This window comes from Triticum dicoccoides, chromosome 6A, assembly GCF_002162155.2.
Source record: "Triticum dicoccoides isolate Atlit2015 ecotype Zavitan chromosome 6A, WEW_v2.0, whole genome shotgun sequence".
In the NCBI taxonomy this organism is placed as follows: Eukaryota; Viridiplantae; Streptophyta; class Magnoliopsida; order Poales; family Poaceae; genus Triticum; species Triticum dicoccoides.
In genome coordinates this window covers 18,702,143-18,720,943 of record NC_041390.1, presented here as the reverse complement: position 1 = coordinate 18,720,943, position 18,801 = coordinate 18,702,143, and the positions used below count along the sequence as shown (strand labels likewise).

At 42.7% G+C, this 18,801-nt stretch overlaps 3 protein-coding genes and 2 pseudogenes across 3 annotated transcripts; 3 read left to right on the top strand and 2 right to left on the bottom strand.

The window, feature by feature from the left end:
- Nucleotides 1–3,324: 3,324 nt before the first annotated feature.
- LOC119314846 (BTB/POZ and MATH domain-containing protein 1-like) lies at nucleotides 3,325–4,531 on the top strand. The gene has a single exon (XM_037589534.1). It carries the CDS (start codon nucleotides 3,325–3,327, stop codon nucleotides 4,516–4,518), a length of 1,194 nt encoding a protein of 397 aa, XP_037445431.1. The 3' UTR covers nucleotides 4,519–4,531.
- A 901-nt stretch (nucleotides 4,532–5,432) lies between these two features.
- LOC119315507 lies at nucleotides 5,433–6,829 on the top strand (annotated as a pseudogene).
- A 1,629-nt stretch (nucleotides 6,830–8,458) lies between these two features.
- LOC119319499 lies at nucleotides 8,459–9,309 on the bottom strand. The gene is made up of 2 exons (XM_037593971.1): nucleotides 9,162–9,309; nucleotides 8,459–9,094 (listed from the first exon to the last, which is right to left on the bottom strand). The coding sequence occupies exon 2, from the start codon at nucleotides 9,084–9,086 to the stop codon at nucleotides 8,862–8,864; it is 225 nt and encodes a 74-aa protein (XP_037449868.1). The 5' UTR covers nucleotides 9,087–9,094; nucleotides 9,162–9,309; the 3' UTR covers nucleotides 8,459–8,861.
- A 2,771-nt stretch (nucleotides 9,310–12,080) lies between these two features.
- LOC119319497 (mediator of RNA polymerase II transcription subunit 22a-like) lies at nucleotides 12,081–13,757 on the bottom strand. The gene is made up of 3 exons (XM_037593970.1): nucleotides 13,532–13,757; nucleotides 13,369–13,434; nucleotides 12,081–12,494 (listed from the first exon to the last, which is right to left on the bottom strand). The coding sequence occupies exons 1-3, from the start codon at nucleotides 13,658–13,660 to the stop codon at nucleotides 12,279–12,281; spliced, it is 411 nt and encodes a 136-aa protein (XP_037449867.1). The 5' UTR covers nucleotides 13,661–13,757; the 3' UTR covers nucleotides 12,081–12,278.
- Nucleotides 13,758–15,578: 1,821 nt separating this feature from the next.
- Nucleotides 15,579–18,587, top strand: LOC119314489 (annotated as a pseudogene).
- The last annotated feature ends 214 nt before the right edge of the window (nucleotides 18,588–18,801 follow it).

The window sequence follows — 18,801 nt, the reverse complement described above, 5'->3', positions numbered from 1 at the left end:
TCGCAAACCTGATAACTTATGTACATCGGTCCTGGTAACTTTGCCGCCGATGAGGGGGGGGGGGTAGGGGTGGTTGATTAAATTTCCCTTGGTAACTTTTATGCAAATAGCATGGTAACTCACACACCGCAGACATGATAACTTATGTGCCACGGTCCTGATAACTTTGTCGAGTGGGGGGAGGGTTGCTGAAATATCCCCTGATAGCTTTTGTGTGAATAACATGGTAACTCACACGTCGCAGACCTGATAAAATTATGTGCCTCGGTCCTGATAACTTTTGGCGAGGGGGTTGTTTGAAAACATACCCCAATAACATCTGTGTAAATAATTTAGTACTATAGACATTGTATACGTGATAAATCACACAACAAACACCACAGTAACTTTAACCTGAGCTGATAATGAGGTTAGAGAAACCAGGTTTATGCACGGGTAATATCGTGTAAGCAACATGGTAACTTTTGACCCAAAAAAAGTCGTCATAACATACCAACATGAGATCTAGTTTCTAAGCTCTCGTCATGATGGATTTTTTTATGTCAAAACGGTTTTTGAATCAGAATCTTTGATGACATCATCATTTCGGTTTTCTACACATGCATGCATGAGGGAGAGGGAACTTCACGTGGGTTGTGGCCTTTGCAAGTTTGCATGCATGCAAAGTAGCACCGTTCGGATATGTTACTACTGTCTGATTAGTCGAAAGTTAGTCCTTTCATAAAATATTTTACAGTTTTGAAATAGCGAGAATCTACAATGACATATGCTTTCGTGTGCTCTAGTGCATTTGCATCATGGAAAGAATGTTGGAGGAGTCATTTTTTATGTCTCGGTAATTTTTATGTAAACAGGATGGCAACTGACGTACCATAGAGGTGATAACTTATTTAGCCTAGGGCTGGTAACTTTTGACCCCCAAAAAAAGTCGTCGAAACATACCAACATGGGATCTTGTTTTGAAGGTCTCGTCAGAACGAATATTTTATGTGAAAACAATTTTCAATCGGAGCGACGGTTTAAGCTACAAAACATTTTAAATTCAACGATTGAAGAGAATATTTGGTGATGTCATCAATTTTGTTCTATATGCATGGTTGCATGGTTGCATGGGATTGACTATTGAAAATACACTTGAGCAGCTCAATGTGATTATAGAAAGCGCTGGTGGGCGTTGCATGCATGCATAGTATTCGTTACTATCGGAAGAAGTGGATTGTATAGGGATAGACTCGTGTGGATCTGTTACTAACGAACAGTCGACTGGTCGTTAGCACAGTCCTTATCTCTTTGCTCTGTGTACTGACTGTTGACTGTTGAGCGCCTATTCATAGGGTTTGGGTAATTGCTGGTGAAGGTCACATCACGTTGCCGCCAAATTAACCACCATTGTATGGATTTGTGAGGGTGATGTAAAAACGTTCCGTCAGTATACCGAATAGCATTCGAGCTCAAAGCTATTCTTCGCTTCATAATTTCTGCCGCCTCTACTATAAAACACCATGCAGACATTTCGCAAAAAAAAAAAAACACCATGCAGATAGTGTTGAAATATATTGTTCGTCCCTCTCAATCGGTTCGGACTTTTAGAGCAACTGACTGAAGCATGAATTCAATAGATAATACTCTCTCCGTCCCAAAATTCTTGTCTTAAATTTGTCTAGATACGGATGTATTAAGTCACGTTTTAGTATTAGATACATCTATATCTAGACAAATCTAAGACAAGAATTTTGGGACGGAGGGAGTACTTCTTTAAACTTTGCGACAGCACCTGCAAGAGCCTGTAGCATCAAGCATCCATACATGCTCCCTCTGTTTCTAAATATAATTCTTTTAGAGATTCTTATACTGATGTATATATGTAAATTCACTTATTTTGCTCCATATATAGTCTATATTAAAATCTCTAAAAGGTCTTACATATTTAGGAACGAAAGGGGTACAATCGTTAACAGCGACCATGACAAGCAAATGAATGAAATCCAGTGGAACCAATCGATCTTCCATGATGCTGACGGAGTATGCGTTTCAGGTAAACCATGGGCCATGGCCAAATATCCAGATTCGTTTCATCTCCATCCTGAAATTTTGAATTCTCCAGGGTTATCGTATGCCGCGAAGCTCGTCGGCAATGCCTGCCGGCGGCAGAGTTTGACGAGAACGCATGGAAAGACTGAAACAAAAACATTCTCAATAGCGTGCAGTTGGCGTGTCTTAGAGGGTGTTTAGTTGGGCTTCCCGCCAGCTTTCCATGCTTTGAAGCCGGCAGCCCAACCAAACAGCCAACTTACATCCAGATTTGGACCCGCAACTGCAAATTTTTTACTCGCGAGAGGCGAAGCTCCTCCCAAGTGCCAGTTCAACTGCGTTCACAAATCCCATGACCTCCCTACCCTGCCACTTCGCTGTATTTACGAAAAAAATTCCCTCCCATATAAAGATTATAATTTTTCTACCTAGTGGCAGTTTAAACAATTTCCTTTTTGCACTATTTTTTTATTTTCTTTATTTTCTTTATTTTTTGTTTCATTTCTTCTTCTTCCTCTTATTTTGTAATTCACAAAATATTTAAAATTTCAAAAAAATCTTCATTTTTTATATTTATAATTTCAAAAATTGTTCTGGTTTTTATTTTGTTCTCAAAATTTATAATATGTTTTCTATTAATAAAAATTCATGTTTCCAGATTTGTTCGGAAATTTTAAAAAATATTACTGTTTGAAAAAATTGTTCCGAAATTCAAAATTGTATTTTCACAAACATATTCCTATTCCAAAATTTCTGAAATTTTAAAAAAATGTTTAACCCAAATTAATAATTTGGTGATAAGAAAATCAGTGAAGGTGTGTTGGGCATTCCATAAATACAAATTCAAATGTAATATAGCAAATTTTTTGACTGGATGGTATTCTTGTACCCCACAAAATTCAGCTCGATTGTTTGTAAAATAAAATAATGTTCTAAAAAACAAATTCATCTCAATTTATACCGAATAAATAGTACCCTTGAGTAACGGGCTTTGCAGCTCGTGGACTGAAGCCCAATAACGAACGCGTTCAGTCGTTAACCCTAGCTCTAAGCTCTAGGCGTTCCTAAAAAGAGAAGGTAAGCTCTCTCTTTCCTGCAGAAGCGGCTTCGGCGACTCCGGCGGCCGCCGGTGCAAGCCCAGGTTCGTTCGCCTCCAACCCCATCGATCCAACTCCCAACTCCCAAGCTTAGTTTTGCCCCAAGTTTTGCACATCAATTGGGAAGAGTTTTGCAGAGTGGAACGTGAGTGGTGACTGAGTACGTAGACTGATTTTCTACAGGTCCGCCATCGCCATGTCGTCCTTCACGGGCGTGTCTGTCGCCGACGGCAACAACCAGTCCATCTGCGAGACGTCGGCCGTGGACGCCAGCGGGGACAGCGGGTACCACCTGTTCATGGTCAAGGCCTACTCGCGCATCAAAGACCTCCTGTCCATGGGCGAGTGCGTCACCTCTGGTTCTTTCACAATAGGAGGCCATGATTGGTTAATCGAGTACTACCCTAACGGCGACAACCCGCACTGCGCCGGCTTCATTTCGCTCTTTCTAACCCTTCTCGACACCGATGTCGATGTCGACGGAGATGTTGAAAAGGCCGTGGAGGCAAAGTTCAGTTTTAGTCTCATCGACCAGGTTGAGAAGCAGATGCCAATGTACGTCCATGGAACCAGTGAGACTCGCAGCTTCTCCGGCAGCGCGCCAACCTGGGGCAATGGCAGGTTTGTGAGAACAGATGCCCTTGAACGGTCAGCGGATCTCAGGTCTGATTGTTTCACCATCCGGTGTGACGTCGTGGTTTGTAACACCAAGGATGATGATGCCGGTGGCACCGAGGCTCTCCCTTCGGGCATACAACAAGATTTTAGCAGTCTCCTTCAGAATAAGGTGGGTTCCGATGTGACGTTTCAGGTCGGCGACGAGACCTTCGCCGCACACCGCTGTGTGCTCGCTGCCCGATCCACGGTGTTCATGGCACAACTCTTTGGCCCCATGAAAGAGGGCACTGCTTCATCCAGTGTCATACATATCAAAGACATGGAAGCAAAGGTGTTCAAGGCTTTGCTTAGCTTCGTCTACACAGACTCATTCCCTGAGATGTACGAGGAGATCATGGAGGAGAATGCAATGTCAGAAGCAGCCGAGGAACAAGGACAAGAAGTGGAAGAGGTGGAGGATGAAACGGGGCTGCAATGGCTGCTAGATTTGCTTGTAGCAGCAGACCGGTACGATCTCCAGCGGCTCAAGTTCATCTGTGAAAAGCAGCTGTCTCTGCGCATAGGTGTGAGCTCGGTGGCATCTGTTCTTGCTCTAGCCGAGCAGCACCACTGCCATGGATTGAAGGCAGCGTGCTTGAAGTTTATCCAAGCCCAATCCCCCTCGCGTTTGCAGACAGTAATGGCGACTGATGGTTGGGATCATGTGTATACGACATATCCCTCTCTTGTGAATGAGTTCATTGCCAAGCTTATTGCTTCGACCCAGAAGTAACACTTACTCTGCATATATATGGTACCCATGTGTTCTTAGACCTCAAGTGAGAGTATTCTGCGAATATGGTATTTCTTGCTTTTGTCTCGTCATGTAAAATTTGCTTATATACTGAATTTGAAGAACCAAACATATGGGGAAGCTTTCTCTTCAATGGAATTGATGGTTTATAAATTACAGTGTAAAGCATCAACATGTATCTGCATCGCAGTAGTGTGCAAGTTTCCCAGCTAGTCTTGTTATCCTCGTATATTTCTCTGAGCATGCGGTTATGTTTTGACTTTTACCTGTCACTTTTCTAATGGTTGTAAAGAAGAACAAATTAAATGTAGATGTTTTTGGAAAGGCATTTTATGAACCTGGATTTAGGGGAAAGAACTTAGAAGTTATGACATAGGCCACCAAGATTTTCGGTTACCGTGACAGCGATAGTGTAAAATCTTGGTCCAATACCTACGAACTTTCCCCTGGGTGCTTTCTGTTCTCCCTGGATGGTGTCCCTAATGGGAGAGCTTGAATATTTTTCAAAGTCCAGTGTTGTAGCTGTGCCCTATTCCCAAAAACATGACTTCCATTCTGGGAGTGATTGACAAAAAACTACCACTTTAGGGGTTTGCGTCCCACAGAACTACCACTTTAAAAAAAGTGACCAAAAACTACGAAAATTTTATAATTTTGTGACTAAAAACTATCATTTTATAAAATTTTGGTAGTTTTCGGTCATTTTTTTTTAAGTGGTAGTTCTGTGGGACGCAAACCCCTAAAGTGGTAGTTTTTTGTCAATCACTCTCCATCCTGGTGTATTTTTACTTTCATTCTGGTGTACTTTGAAGCTCTAGCGATGATCCCAAACACTCCTTTTTTTAGGGGAATTTTCCCAAACACTCAGGATTTGCCCAAACAGGGTGACCGTGATGGGGACGGGATTTGTAGCTCGTGCACTGTGAGGGTCTAAACCCAATAACGTGACGAGCACTAATACTTAGGAATGTGAATGGCGACTAAGTAGGTCGTCAATTTCCCGTGAGCTCGCAGGTCCGCCATGTCGTCGTTCGCCGGTGTATCGGGTCCTTGACGGCGACAATCGGTGCACTTGCGAAACGTCCGGCATCCACGCCGGCGCGGGCACAGACAGCGGGTACCAACTGGTCTTGATTAAGGGCTACTCGGGTAGCAAAAAGGAGTTGGCCAACGGCGAGAGCGTGGGCACCGAAACATTCATGGTAGGAGGCCATAATTGGTCCATTGAGTACTACCCCAACGACGAGAACCAGAGTTGTGCCACTTCATTTCGCTCAGCCTTTCCCGCCACTACAACGAAGAGGTTGAGGAGGGCGTCGCGGCCAAGTTCGGCTTTAATCTTGTTGACAAGGTCGAGAAGCAGACGCCAATGTACATTCATCGAATTAGTCAAACTAATGACTTCTCCCGGCGTAATCCTTGTTGGGGCTGCGACGAGTTTTTGAGAAGAGATGCCCTTGAATGATCAGCCAGTCTAAAGCATGATTGTTTCACCATCCGGTGCGATATCGTGGTTTGCAAGGCCAACACCCCAGACGCCACTGACACTAGTGCCAAGGTGCCCCTGCTTGACATACACCAGCATTTTAGTCACCTCCATCAAAATAAGGTGGGTGTTGATGTGATGTTCGAGGTCGGCGGTGAGACGTTCGTTGCACACCGGTGTGTGCTCACTGCCAGGTCTCAAGTGTTCATGGCGTAAACCTTTGGCCCCATGAATGAGGGCACCACCACGTCCAATAGAATCAAAGTTATGGAAGCAAAAGTGTTTAGGGTGTTGCTTTGCTTCATCTCCACAGACTCGTTCCTAATGATGGAGAAGGACAGTGTCAGTATGGTGGAGGATGAAATACTAGGAGTACTGGAACAAGGACAAGTAGAGGAAGCAACAAGGGGTAAAATATCAGAGAATAAAATGTCAGAAGTTGTGGCACAAACACAAGAAGAGGTAGAACAAATACAAGAAGAGGTAGAACATGAGATGCGACTGCGATGGCTGCAATACTTGTTTGTAGCGGCAAGCAGGTATGATCTTCAACAGTTCAAGTTCATCTGTGAAAAGCGGTTGTCTGAGCACATGTGCGTGAGCTTGGTGGTGTGCACTCTCCTTCTATCCAAGCAGCACCACTGCGACGGATTGAAGGAGGCGTGCTTGATGTTTATCCAAGTCCTATCTTCCTTGCGTCTGCAGGCACTAATGGCAACTACTGGCTAGGGCCATGTAGCCACGACCTACCCCTTTGTTTTGTATGAGCTCATTGCCAAGCTCGCTTCAAACCAGCGGAAATAACATTCTGTATATGGTACACATGTTCGTTAATCAGACTTTAAGTGACACTCTTTTGCATATATGGTATCCTCTAGAGAGATTGTAGTCCGTGTGTGTTGGTGCTTTTCATTGTCTCATGTAGTTTGCTTGCATGCTGCATCAGAAAAATGCAACATATGTGCAAATTGTCTCTTCGTGGAATGGATGGTCTGTACATTCAGGTTTGGGAGTAATCATTAATCTGCATTTCAGCAATGTGCAAGTTTTCCCAACTATTCATTTTATCCTCATACATTCTTTTGTGCATTGTGTCAGATATTGTAGCTTTGTGCCATTCCCTGTCATTGAATGCCCATTTCTAGTGGTTATAAAGAAGAACAAATGTAGATGCTTATGGAAAGGCGTTTTAGAACCTGGATTTATAGGAAATAATTAGGAAGACAGGACAGAGGTCACCAAGTTTTTCGGTTGCCGTGACAGCCATAGTGTGAAATCTTGGTCCCATACCTCGGGGTCGTTCTGCTGGGGCCTGGGTGCTTGTTGTTCTCCTAGGTTGGGACAGAAAGATGGTTTCCACTCTGGCTTGTTTGGAAGCACAAATGATGATTGATTGCTGTTAGTTAGCTATTAGACAATGAGTTGATGACATAACCTGCTTGCTTTGCAATGAACCTGAAAGTGTTGCTTGAATGTGTGATTTATAGGCATCACTGGTCTGAGTTAGCCATGTCTCTGAATTATGTATGGTTTACACCATGTTGATGCTTGTTCTATGAGCCATTCATTAGTCCTGGACATGCACTGTTGCATTAACATGTTTACATGAGCATGGCACAAATCACACACTGCTCCTGGAGAAGAAGAGAGAAGAGAAACGGAGAATTGCATCGCTCGATTGCTTGGCCAGAATGGCGGCGGCGGCGGACGGCTAACACGTTCCAAACTGGAAAATGTAATAGGGACCCTGCCTGATTCAGTTATGGTCACTTTTGCTTTGATGCTGGCTCTGCTGTAAAACTTTACTTGGAGCTATACACGCAGTCAATTGATACCCTTGCTAGCTGATCCATTTGATGCCCCTTTAGTATTTTATTTAATTGACATATGATGCCTCTGTCCAAGGCTTAAAAAACTGCCTCTGTTCTGCCTCTACCCATGCCAAGTAACATGGGTAGTATTTCAACAAGCCTATTATTTCACTGACATTTATGTTGGTGCAATCATCTTAGTATCTGTGTTTTCACTTTTCAGCAGGCATGAACCTGGGCAGCAAATGTCAGCTTGTTCCGCCTCTGCTCAAAGCCACAAAAACTTGGTTCTGTTAATGCTAAGTAATCATCAACCAATAATCAAGCAAATCTGCAGCTTAAGTGGTTGTTTTGTTTGTAGGAAAGCAGGCAAGCAATAATCAGGGATAATATGCCATATATTTTCCCATGTATACATACATGTTCATCAGCTTTATTTATTACAAGGTGCACCGCTTTGCTCCATGCTGACTCTTCCCCTGTTTTCCTTGGGTGGAGTCGTTTGGTTGATATGATCTTTTGATCTCTGTCAGCCGTTTTGCCTGTGGCACACACAAGCAAGCACCTCTCGCAACAACACAGGCAGCACGCACGCAAGACTGCATATAGCATTAGGCACAGATAAGAAAGAAGTGATCTCCATGGATCTTCTTCATCTTCTGGTCAGCTGGTTCAGAGATCATAGTACTCCTACTAGTAGACCACAAGCAAGCTAGGATGAACCGCCGCACTGAAGAAAGCATAGGTGTTGTCGGGCGATAACAGATGCATGGGTGATTTGAGCAGAAATCCACCCTGGAGGAACAGCCAAGATGACAGAGACGCAAGGCAAGGTTGAACCCAAGTTAGGAGCGAGATCCAAACACCTAATTAGCAACTCCACGACTGGAAGTACTAGATCATATATATACATGCCAAACACGCCACGGCTCGATCTAATTATTCAGCAACTGACACGATTGAGAAAGCTATGGATCGGACGGACGGCAAAGCGACCGGCGGATGAGGCATCATCACCCTAGCCCCTAGGACTTGCTCTTGCCGGAGGCGGAGGCGGAGGCGCCGGTCCCCGCGCCCCTGTTGGCGACGAGGTCGAGGTCCTCGTCGGTGTAGCCGTCGGCGCCCTCCCAGGTGAACTTGCCGCCGCGGCCGCCCTTCTTGGCGTCGCCGCTCATCCCGGTGCCCGACTTGCGGTCGCTGCGCTCCTGCGAAGCCTTGCGCTCCCGGCCGCCCTTCTTCCCGCCGTCCATCGCCGGCCCTGCAACAACAAGGTCAAGATCTAGCTACCTAGCAACGAGAGAAACGGATGGATGGATGGAAACTACTTCTATGCGATGCGCTTCGATTTCCTTCCTTGGTGGGCTTATTTATGGGGGATGAGATCGGGAACCGGGGGCCGGCTGGGTGCTGCTGTTTCGCGACGTGCGTTGGATTGGATGGATGAATCTGCTGGCTGCGGGGCCGGCACGGTCGCGGGGAGGTTAGGATAAGATCGGCGTGAGTCAGCCGGAGGATACTCCACCTCTCGCCATCACGTGGGAAGAGGACACGCACGCACACAGGACGGATCCCAACAGAAAATCTTGAGCTGCAGGCTTTGGCACATGCATGCCTTGCCGCCGGGTCACTTGCCATATCGCCGTCTCAAAATATCTAAACAAACACTACTACCACATTTCGGTTCAAAACAAAATAAAATACTACTACCACATTTGAATGCGTTTTAACATATTTTAACTAGAAGACACAAAAACTTGGTGTGCCTTAGCGCGGGATCCAGCATATTAATTTTTCATATTTCATTGTTTTTGCAAAACAAAAATCATATTTAATTGACTCGCCGTTCACTCTAGTATAAGCCCACAAGTATTCCTAGACGGTTACTTTCTTCTGTAATTCATTTTCTTTTTTTTTCTCTTTTTTAAAAAAAACGTGTGAACTTTTTTCAACATAGAATTTTGGAAAAACTTTCAGATTTTTTCCAACTTCACCAACTTGAATTTCATACTTAATTCAAAAGTTTGTGAACTTTTTTCAATGTAGAATTTTAGAAAAAAATTCCATAATTTTTTCAACTTCATGAACTTGAATTTCATACTCTTTTTTTTGCGGGTGAACTTTGTATTACTCAAGTGGTAAAGCCACGGTCCGTATTACAAAGATCAATAACCTCTAACAAGCCAGAGTTAAGCCAAACGACGGTTCTACTCTCAGTTCTAGCAAATTTTGCCGAATAATCACTAACATTATTTTGGCTACGATGAACATGAGGAAAAATAGTTGTACGGAGATTGCTAAGAAGCTTGATTTCCTCCACCAGCGAGGTAAAGACTGATCTATCAATGGTCACATCATTTATCATCCTTACAGCTTGCAAAGAGTCCATCTCCACATGTATAGGCAGATTCGTCCTTTGGATTGCAATTGCAAAAAGTTCAACTTGAATTTCATACTTAATTCAAAAGTTTGTGAACTTTTTCAATGTTCATGAATTTTCTAAAAATAATACATACTTTTCTCGATTTTCTCAAAAATATTTCAAATCTATGAATTTTTTAAAAATTTGAGAACTTTATTTTCAATTTTGTGAACCTTTTCTCCCTTGTTTTGTACTTGGTCTGTAAAGTAATATAAGACATTTTACATCAATAAAGTAGTCATCTGAAAGGTCTGCACCCGGTCAAAAAAATTCATAAAAAATTCCAAAAACACATTTGCATGCTAAAAAAATTATGGCGTGAGGTACGCTCCAATTTTCATATTATTTGGACATCTGAGTAGCTCTCAATAAAAAAGACAAATCCGGTCAGAACAATGCATGAACAGTAAACTTTTTTTACAGACCCCGAATTTATCTTTTTTGCCAAGAGCTGCTCAGAGGTCCAAATGATTTATAAATTGGAGTGGACCTCATGTATCAAATTATTTATCATACAATGTTTTTTTGGAACTTTTTGAATTTTTCTAGTACTTGTTTTGATTTGTTTTTTTAGCGCGGGTGCAGATGAGCCTGGGCTTAGAAGTGGATTTTCGTATGAAAGGTCTGATATTACTTTACGGAGGGAGTACATTAAAAAATCAAATTTCAGAATTTTTATTTTGATAGTCAAAGGCCAAGTGGTCGCCGGTCAATTGGAAAAAACCAAAGAAAAAGGTTCACATTGCGAGGGTGAACAGTAGAGGGGCCTGCGCAGCACTGGGGGCGTGAGCGCCAGATCGGTAGCGCTGCATAGGAGCTCTCATTTGTACGTACATGCGGCTAGCCATAAAATCTTGCTTCTCAAAATCTAAATTAAATCTGAATCTGTTTCTATTGCTGAATGATGTAATTTAAAATTGCTAATTAGTTATCCCTAAAGAAAGTTACTAATAAATAGAGAATGTTGCAAAAATACAAAGGTAAACATGGTTTCATGCACACCCACATGAATAGTAAAATATGAAAAAAAACCTATAAAGATTAGAAAAACATGAAATTTTGGGGTATCGAAATTGACCAACCATTCTAGTTTCGTGAAAGAATGACACCCGTGGTACTCTTAGTTAAGACAATAGCACCGAGATCTTACGATTCATTCAAACATTGTTCTTTTGTCTAGGATACCACGGATGTCATTTCTTTGTGAAAGTTCACACATGCGTATATGTATGTATGTATGTTTAAAAAATAATGAAGTTTATTGTTTTCCATTTATTGTTTTTGAATTTTAGTATTCATAAAGGGTCCCGTGGAACCATGTTCAAAAGTCCGTGTGATACATATGAGAAGAGCCCTTTTTCATCGAAGTGCCATGCAATAAAATCATCATACTGCTCACATATGGCAATAGCCAAGACTAGCGGCATCATTGGGAGTAAAGGGCTGACAGAGGCAAACTTGTAGGAAGCAGTGAGCCACATTTTTCAATTAAGCTGACAGAGGCGAACTTGTCAATTATTAGTTACGCGGAAATATAAAATTTTGTACATCCCCAGAAAACACATTGTTACTCGACTCTTTCTTCATGAACTATTCATTAGCTAAGTTCTTGCCTCTAAATTGAATCAGTAAATTATCAATTGTAAAGGTATGCAGGACAAGTGGGTGTAAAGAAATTTAAAGCATTGGTTATGAACTACTATCAAGCAGCAACAACCATTTCTAAATACTAATCTTGGTTGCAGTTCCTTCTCACCAAAATTCTGACCGTGTCAAGTCATGAAGTCTTTATTCGACTCGTGGTATTTCCTTGGACTATTCACTGCATATATGTTATTACAGAACATATATTTTCTTGGACTACTCACTGCATATGCTATTACAGAACATAGATGGTACCCTAATTAAACTATTGTATCAAGCATATACAATTCCTGCTTTCTCCTACTATTCCCATGTATCAACTAAGAACACACATTTTTTTCAGTGACAAAGATATATTCACCTCAACTGTGATCAAAGTCTACACAACAGATGAGTAGTAATGTGCCTCCAACTCCTTAAGGCTTGTTGCTGCCTCCTGCCCAATCCTCTGCAGCATTCTATCTGTCCCCTCTGCATGCTGACTGAACACCTCAATCTTCCTAACAACAGTCTCACTCGAAGAAGCAAGCCCAGAAAGGATGGCTGTCCTCTTAAGTTGCGACACTAGTTTCAACAGAGAGTCTGCTGAATGTACCTGGAAACATAAATATCATTTGACAACCAAACAAGACAAAGCCCAGAATAGTTAATACAGTACTAGATTTGATGGTATTCTAAAATTAGCCCAAAACACAGTAGGTTGCAGTATACTCCCTCCGTTCCGAATTACTTGTCGCAGGTATGGATGTATCTAGATGTATTTTAGTTCTAGATACATTCATTTCTGCGACGAGTAATTTAGAACGGAGGGGGTACAACATCGACATCAGATCAGCTGCTATATAGTCTCCGTAGAGAAAGAAAAAGTGTTTCAACTTGTTCAAGTCACAACACTAATTATGGCAACCAACCTAAGGCAGTCCTCGCTTCTTCTCATCTCCACTGAGGAGTACTACTTACCAACCGTGTGTATGGGAAATTGGGTTTTTTTAAAGTCCAAGACCATGAAATCCATCTACCAGTGCTGGGGTGCGGGTGCTTAGAGTTTAAAATTATATTCCTGAAATCTTACTCTGCCCATCTAGACTTAGTTCCTCAGTACAGCTTACGTGTACCAAACTGATCTTTGTTTTGATCATATCCTTATTGAATCTAGCAGCCACATTTCAGTGTAGGTGTATCATATTCGTACACTTCATACTTATGAGATACAATCTTTCGGACTTTTGTGCTAGAGGATTGCAGGATGCAATACAGGGATATCTTCGGGGTTCTAGAGTCACCTAATTAGGTGACGTGTCACAATTTCGAGCTCCATTAACAGGGTTAGATCTCAGAATCATATTGGTATTATTACGGAAATGGAGCAGTTAATTTAATTCATATGTTCCCTTCGATTTTGAGCATCAAAATTTCAAACAGTGGGAAGAAACATATCTCCGAACAAATGGTGGGCGAGTGGTGGTTACCACGCGGGAGGCGCGCATGTCCATCTGGAATGCCTCCTGCGAGTTGCGCACGGCCGGGTCGTTCACCTGAGACGACGTAGGAGAACCCGCAGTAGCGTTAGCAGGGGGTTGGTTAGCCAGAGGCGAGGGCGCCGAAGAGTGGTAGGAGGGAGCGGGGGCGTACGCGGGCGATGTTGATGAGGGCGGAGAAGTTGGCGACGAGGCTGCCGACGTCGGCATCGGCCTTCTGGAGGAGCGCCATCTGCTTCTGCGCCGCGGCGGCCACCGTCGGGCCCGCCGTTGGCTTGCTCATCGCGGTTGGATGGGGTAGCTGCGTCCGGGGAGCCGTCGCGGGCGAGAAGGCTTGTCGCCGGAGTTCGAAGGGGCGACGGGGAGCTGTCGCTGCGCGAGCGGCGGCGCCTTCATGCTCGCGGGGCAGTGGAGGCAGGTCTCGGCCCGGAATGGGCCGGGAGGGTTGCTGGGTCGCATCGCGGGGCTCCTTCACGTCCTGGGCCTGGGCCTCGGAGGCATTGGAGATTTCGAGGCAGGTCTTGCTCGGCTTTCGGCAATCGGCACCCACTAACTTTCTCTCTCTTGTCTCAAAAAAAAACTAACTTTCTCTCTCTCTCCACCTCAAAAAGAAAACTAACTTTCTCTCTTAGTGTCTAAAAAAAACTAACTTTCTCTCTCTCCAGCCACTGCCTCGTGTCCATCCCCTTCTTCCTCCACCGTTGCCGGCCGCCGCTCCTCATACACGGCCGTCGTCGTCCCGCCCTTAACGACCCGCCGCGTGCCGTCGTATACCCCAGCCGCATGCGTCCACTCTCCCCACCGTCAATCCTCTCCACTTGTTGTTTGACCCCGCCTACACGCGCGGGAGCCGGACGCTCTCCGCGGCGACGGCATCCCTTTCCTGCGCACCCGGTCGACGCGTGTGGAGCAGAGAGACGTGTGGAGCTCATCGGCGGGGTTGCCGTTCACGACGGCGGAGGTGTTCTACAACAGTCATCACGGCGACGGTTGCCGTCCGTTCCTGCCGGCGGCGAGGCTCGCCGTGGAAGGGTTAAGAAAACAACGTGTCACCTGATGATAGGAGGATGCGGTCAACTGGTGTGGAGGTTGCAATTACAATCCTCTGCAGTTTATCGCTGCAAGGTAATTATTAACAACTTACAAGTTACAACTACTACTGTGTACTGTATATTTTACAGCATGTGATTACGGACGGAGAACGTGGCCGATATAGTATCTTTATAATGACGAGACCAAGTTAATCGCAGCATTAGTTCAGTGGAACCAATGAAGCATCATCATGTATAATTGCGGCTCAACTTGCTCTACTACACCAAACACTAATCTGGCTGGAGGACATCTACGCTCTAGCCACCATCGAAGCGTTGACATTGTGGCCTGGGTTGTCGTCGTCTTCCTCAAAGCTCAGGAGCGCCGTGGTGATCCAGATCTCGCCCATCTCTGCTCACGGCCAGCGGGTTCTACAGGACTAGCTACTTAACTGTACTTCACTGCTCGTTGGTATGTACCACATGTGGCTTCTTCTTCTCTCTCTCTCTCTCTCTCTCTCTCTCTCTCTCTCTCTCTCTCTCTCTCTCTCTCTCTCTCTCTCTCTCTCTCTGAGCTGGATGGCCTCTATCGAGACCATGCTGCATACATAGTATTTTGATTTCATCTTAATTAACTTTGTTCTGCCTCCTTTTTATTCCTAATTTCTTGTCGCGTGTGCTAGACTGCTAGTATAGTAGCCCAAAAGGACAACTAGTCCAGATCAAATCGGGCTAGCTATATAAGAATCTGTTATTGTCGCTGAATGGTGCGCACTTTCAAACTGCTAACTTCTTACCGTTAAAAAAATCATGTTAATCACACATGAATATTGCCAGTCTCAACTGTAGATCTATGATATTTGTATTTCATATTCTCGTCATCAAATCGTCAACTTGATCGATCTGTATTATGCTAACTATTTAAAATCAAACAAACTGTTCACGAGTTGGTGACTTGTATCCTCAAGCTATTACGATTCAAACAAGCGAAATAGCAAAATATTTGTCGTTTATAATACTTGAGTAATTCACTAGCTAATGTGGAGATGCACACATATGCGTGATCATCCTTTCTCCATTATGTTTTCATGGTTACTTATGGAATGGGGTATATGGTGGACTTAAAGCAATGTTATATATGTTGCTCTTGTTTTGAAGGTGCTGCACCGTGGTGTTGATTGTGAATGGATAGCGACATTAGCATCAGACACAAAGTTGACCTGGAGCGCATGCTGCTAGATGGAAGTACAGAACCAACACGCGTGGCGTTATCACTTTTAGAAGACATCACAAACGGTTTCTCTGATGATCAGGAAATTGGTAGCTTATAAGGTGTGAAGTATTTCTACTAAGCTTTCTCATTCCTGACCAACTCACAGTGATCTAAAAGATGAACAACATGTGCACATCACAATTACACCACCACACGTGTGCAGGCAACTAATGCATGTTGTGACTAGGCAATGGTGGGAAAAGGGATGGTCGCTGTTAAGAAGCTGTCCAAAACATTTGGTGTACATGAGAATAAATTCTATAAAGAGGTTGAGTGCCTAATGAAGGTCAAGCACAAAAACATAGTGCGTTTCCTGGGATATTGTCCGACACGCAAGGGAGAGCTGCAAATTGCGAAGGGAAATTTGTCATGGCAGAGCTGCGAAATTGGTTGCTATGTTTTGAGTATGTAGCGAACGGAAGCCTCGATAAGTATGTTTCTGGTAATGATCGTAATGTCTATTCCTATATTTATTTTCTTAGCAAATGTGATTACAGTCCCAGAGTCCAACGCAAAGCAATACATCTATTTGAAATGAGAAATTTCAAAGTGCTCTTGAACTATTTTTAACCATCTATTCCTTTTGATCCAACGGCCTGTCAAAGATTGTGATGTTGTATTTACTTGACGTCAGTATATTGCATGGCTCCCAGTTATATTCATACGTAAAATATTTTTTTATTCATTTCCATATTCAGCAAACATCGGTGAATTACATCTGGTAGGACAATTATCTGTTGGTATTCACTCTGTTTTCATTCTTATTATAGACTAGAATTCACTAGAAAAATACCCTGCTCTACCAGGTTACTTGCACGAGCATAAATTTGGCTCCATCTATTTCAACAACAAACGGCTTAATGAGTTTTATTCACTATTCCTGGCTCCTTAAGAATAAGTTAGAACATCTTAAAAGAAAACTCATTCAAAATGCTTTGCATGATTAGGAATTTGTAGATTTACATTACATTAGCAACATCTAAGGGGCGAAATATGAAAACCTTTGCTCTGCAGATGCATCTCATGGACTTGAATGGAGGGAGCGCTACGATATTATCAAGGGAATATGTGAGGGCTTACTTCATCTTCATGAGGAACACATTCTCCACTTAGACCTGAAGCCTGGTAATATATTGGTAGATGATCACATGGTACCCAAAATTGCTGATTTTGGTCTATCAAGGTGCCTTGATAAAGAGAGAACCCGGGCTTCTACTTTAAACCCATGTGGATCAATGTAAGCCAGTCTGTTGAAAGGCCTTTTTGTTTGGCATGAATTTATATTTGAGTGCACATTCATTGACTATGATCTAAAAAACATTCTTGTAGGGGATATTTGGCACCAGAATCTTTCGGAAGGAAACTCACATTCGCGTCGGACATATACAGTCTTGGCGTTATCATCCTGGAAATACTGACAGGAGAGAAGGGGTATCCAGAACATGAGGATGTAAGAACCAATTAAGTGTTGGGTCCATGTTGAAGTATTCAAATAACTATATATCTTATTGAAAATGCCTAATGGAGGCTAGGCTCCAGGGAGCCTGGTATTAAAATACCGTATTTGTACATAACAAAAAATAGACAAAATTGTGAATACACCTACACATTTATACTATGTATGCGGAATTTTATAACAATAATATACTTTCACACATGGTGTACAAAAAAAAAGACAACTATGTATTCAAAATGGGCTGACTTTTTTTGTTGGGCCACAATTTTGTTTCTTCCGTGTAGCTTACAAATCACAATATTTTCAAATAAAAATTCACAGATCCGTAATGAACACATACAAGTTTTCACAGAAATATTTTCGATTTTTTTTTAACTTTTAAATATGATTTTCGTTTTTTTTACTACTGGGCTTCCTGGAGCTTGTCAGCCAAAATCTGCACTCTATATCTTATACTCTAGTTTACCTTACAGAAATTGTAAAGTAAATCTCTCCAAAAGAAAAACAGAAATTGTAAAAATTTCGTCTCGGACATGCATGGTTTAGTCTAAAACATCATCTATTTTGTGGCACCCCCACCTTTAGTACCACATTGCCTGTTTTATCGACAAAAAATAAACTTGCATATAAGCCTCTTTGTCCTAAGATGTAGCACTAAAATAGCATTTGTAGCACCCCGCTTACACTTTTGTCCTTGCCAGTCCACCTAAAAGATCGAACTTCATAAGGAAATGTGGAAAAAACGGCCGCACGTGTGGCTCCCTTAGGCCTGACGTGGTCTTAAAGTAGGCTACAACTTTTTTTAATTGTGCTAGCCCATTCTTGAACTCAAGACCTTTTTACATGGATACCATTTGTGTTTCATACCAACTAGCTTACTCAGGTTAATCTAAAGTGGACACATGTGAGAAATGCACTTACGTACTCTTCAGCAAATACAATGTCCAACTAACAGCATAGCTCAATTTATAATAATGGCTATATTTTTTCCATTAGAATTTTGAACATGTCTCTTTTCATAGATCACTTGTCGTCATAGTTTATTTCTATGTCTAAGTCACAATTGCAATTTTGTAGGTGGTTAAGACTTGGATGAATAGGTTGGAGGGATCAGATCAATCGGAGGCACACTTGGAGCAAGTTAGAGTATGCATCAAGATAGGCATGGAATGCATTGACTCGGACCCAAAGAAGAGACCAGTTGCACGGCATATAAATGATAGGCTTGATAAAATGGCAAGTACCATGGAAACTGGCATCAGTAGTTCATCATTTGAACAAGTTAGTTTCCTAAAGGAACAATGCTGTGAAGAGAAAGTTGCAAAGCTTTCATCTGAGTACCTTGGAAAGGACATCAAGGAACATGCTGAGACAGAAGAACTTGCAAAATATGTGTTGGGGCACCTAAAGAAGATCATTAGCAGCAAATTCGAGAAAAAGCTCTAGGTGATCAATGGTCATTATGGGGAGCGCAAGATACAAATCAAAATGTCATCCCACAAGGTGCGAGCATTTCTAGCTTTTGCTCTGGTTTTCTCCACAAGTTGTACAATATGGACATCTTCAACACAAAAGCACACTTGAATTATGTAAGGGACAGTGGGCTTACGTTGCAGAGAGCAAAACAACTGAGACCTTTCAAAAGGGATGAGCTCGAGCCATTT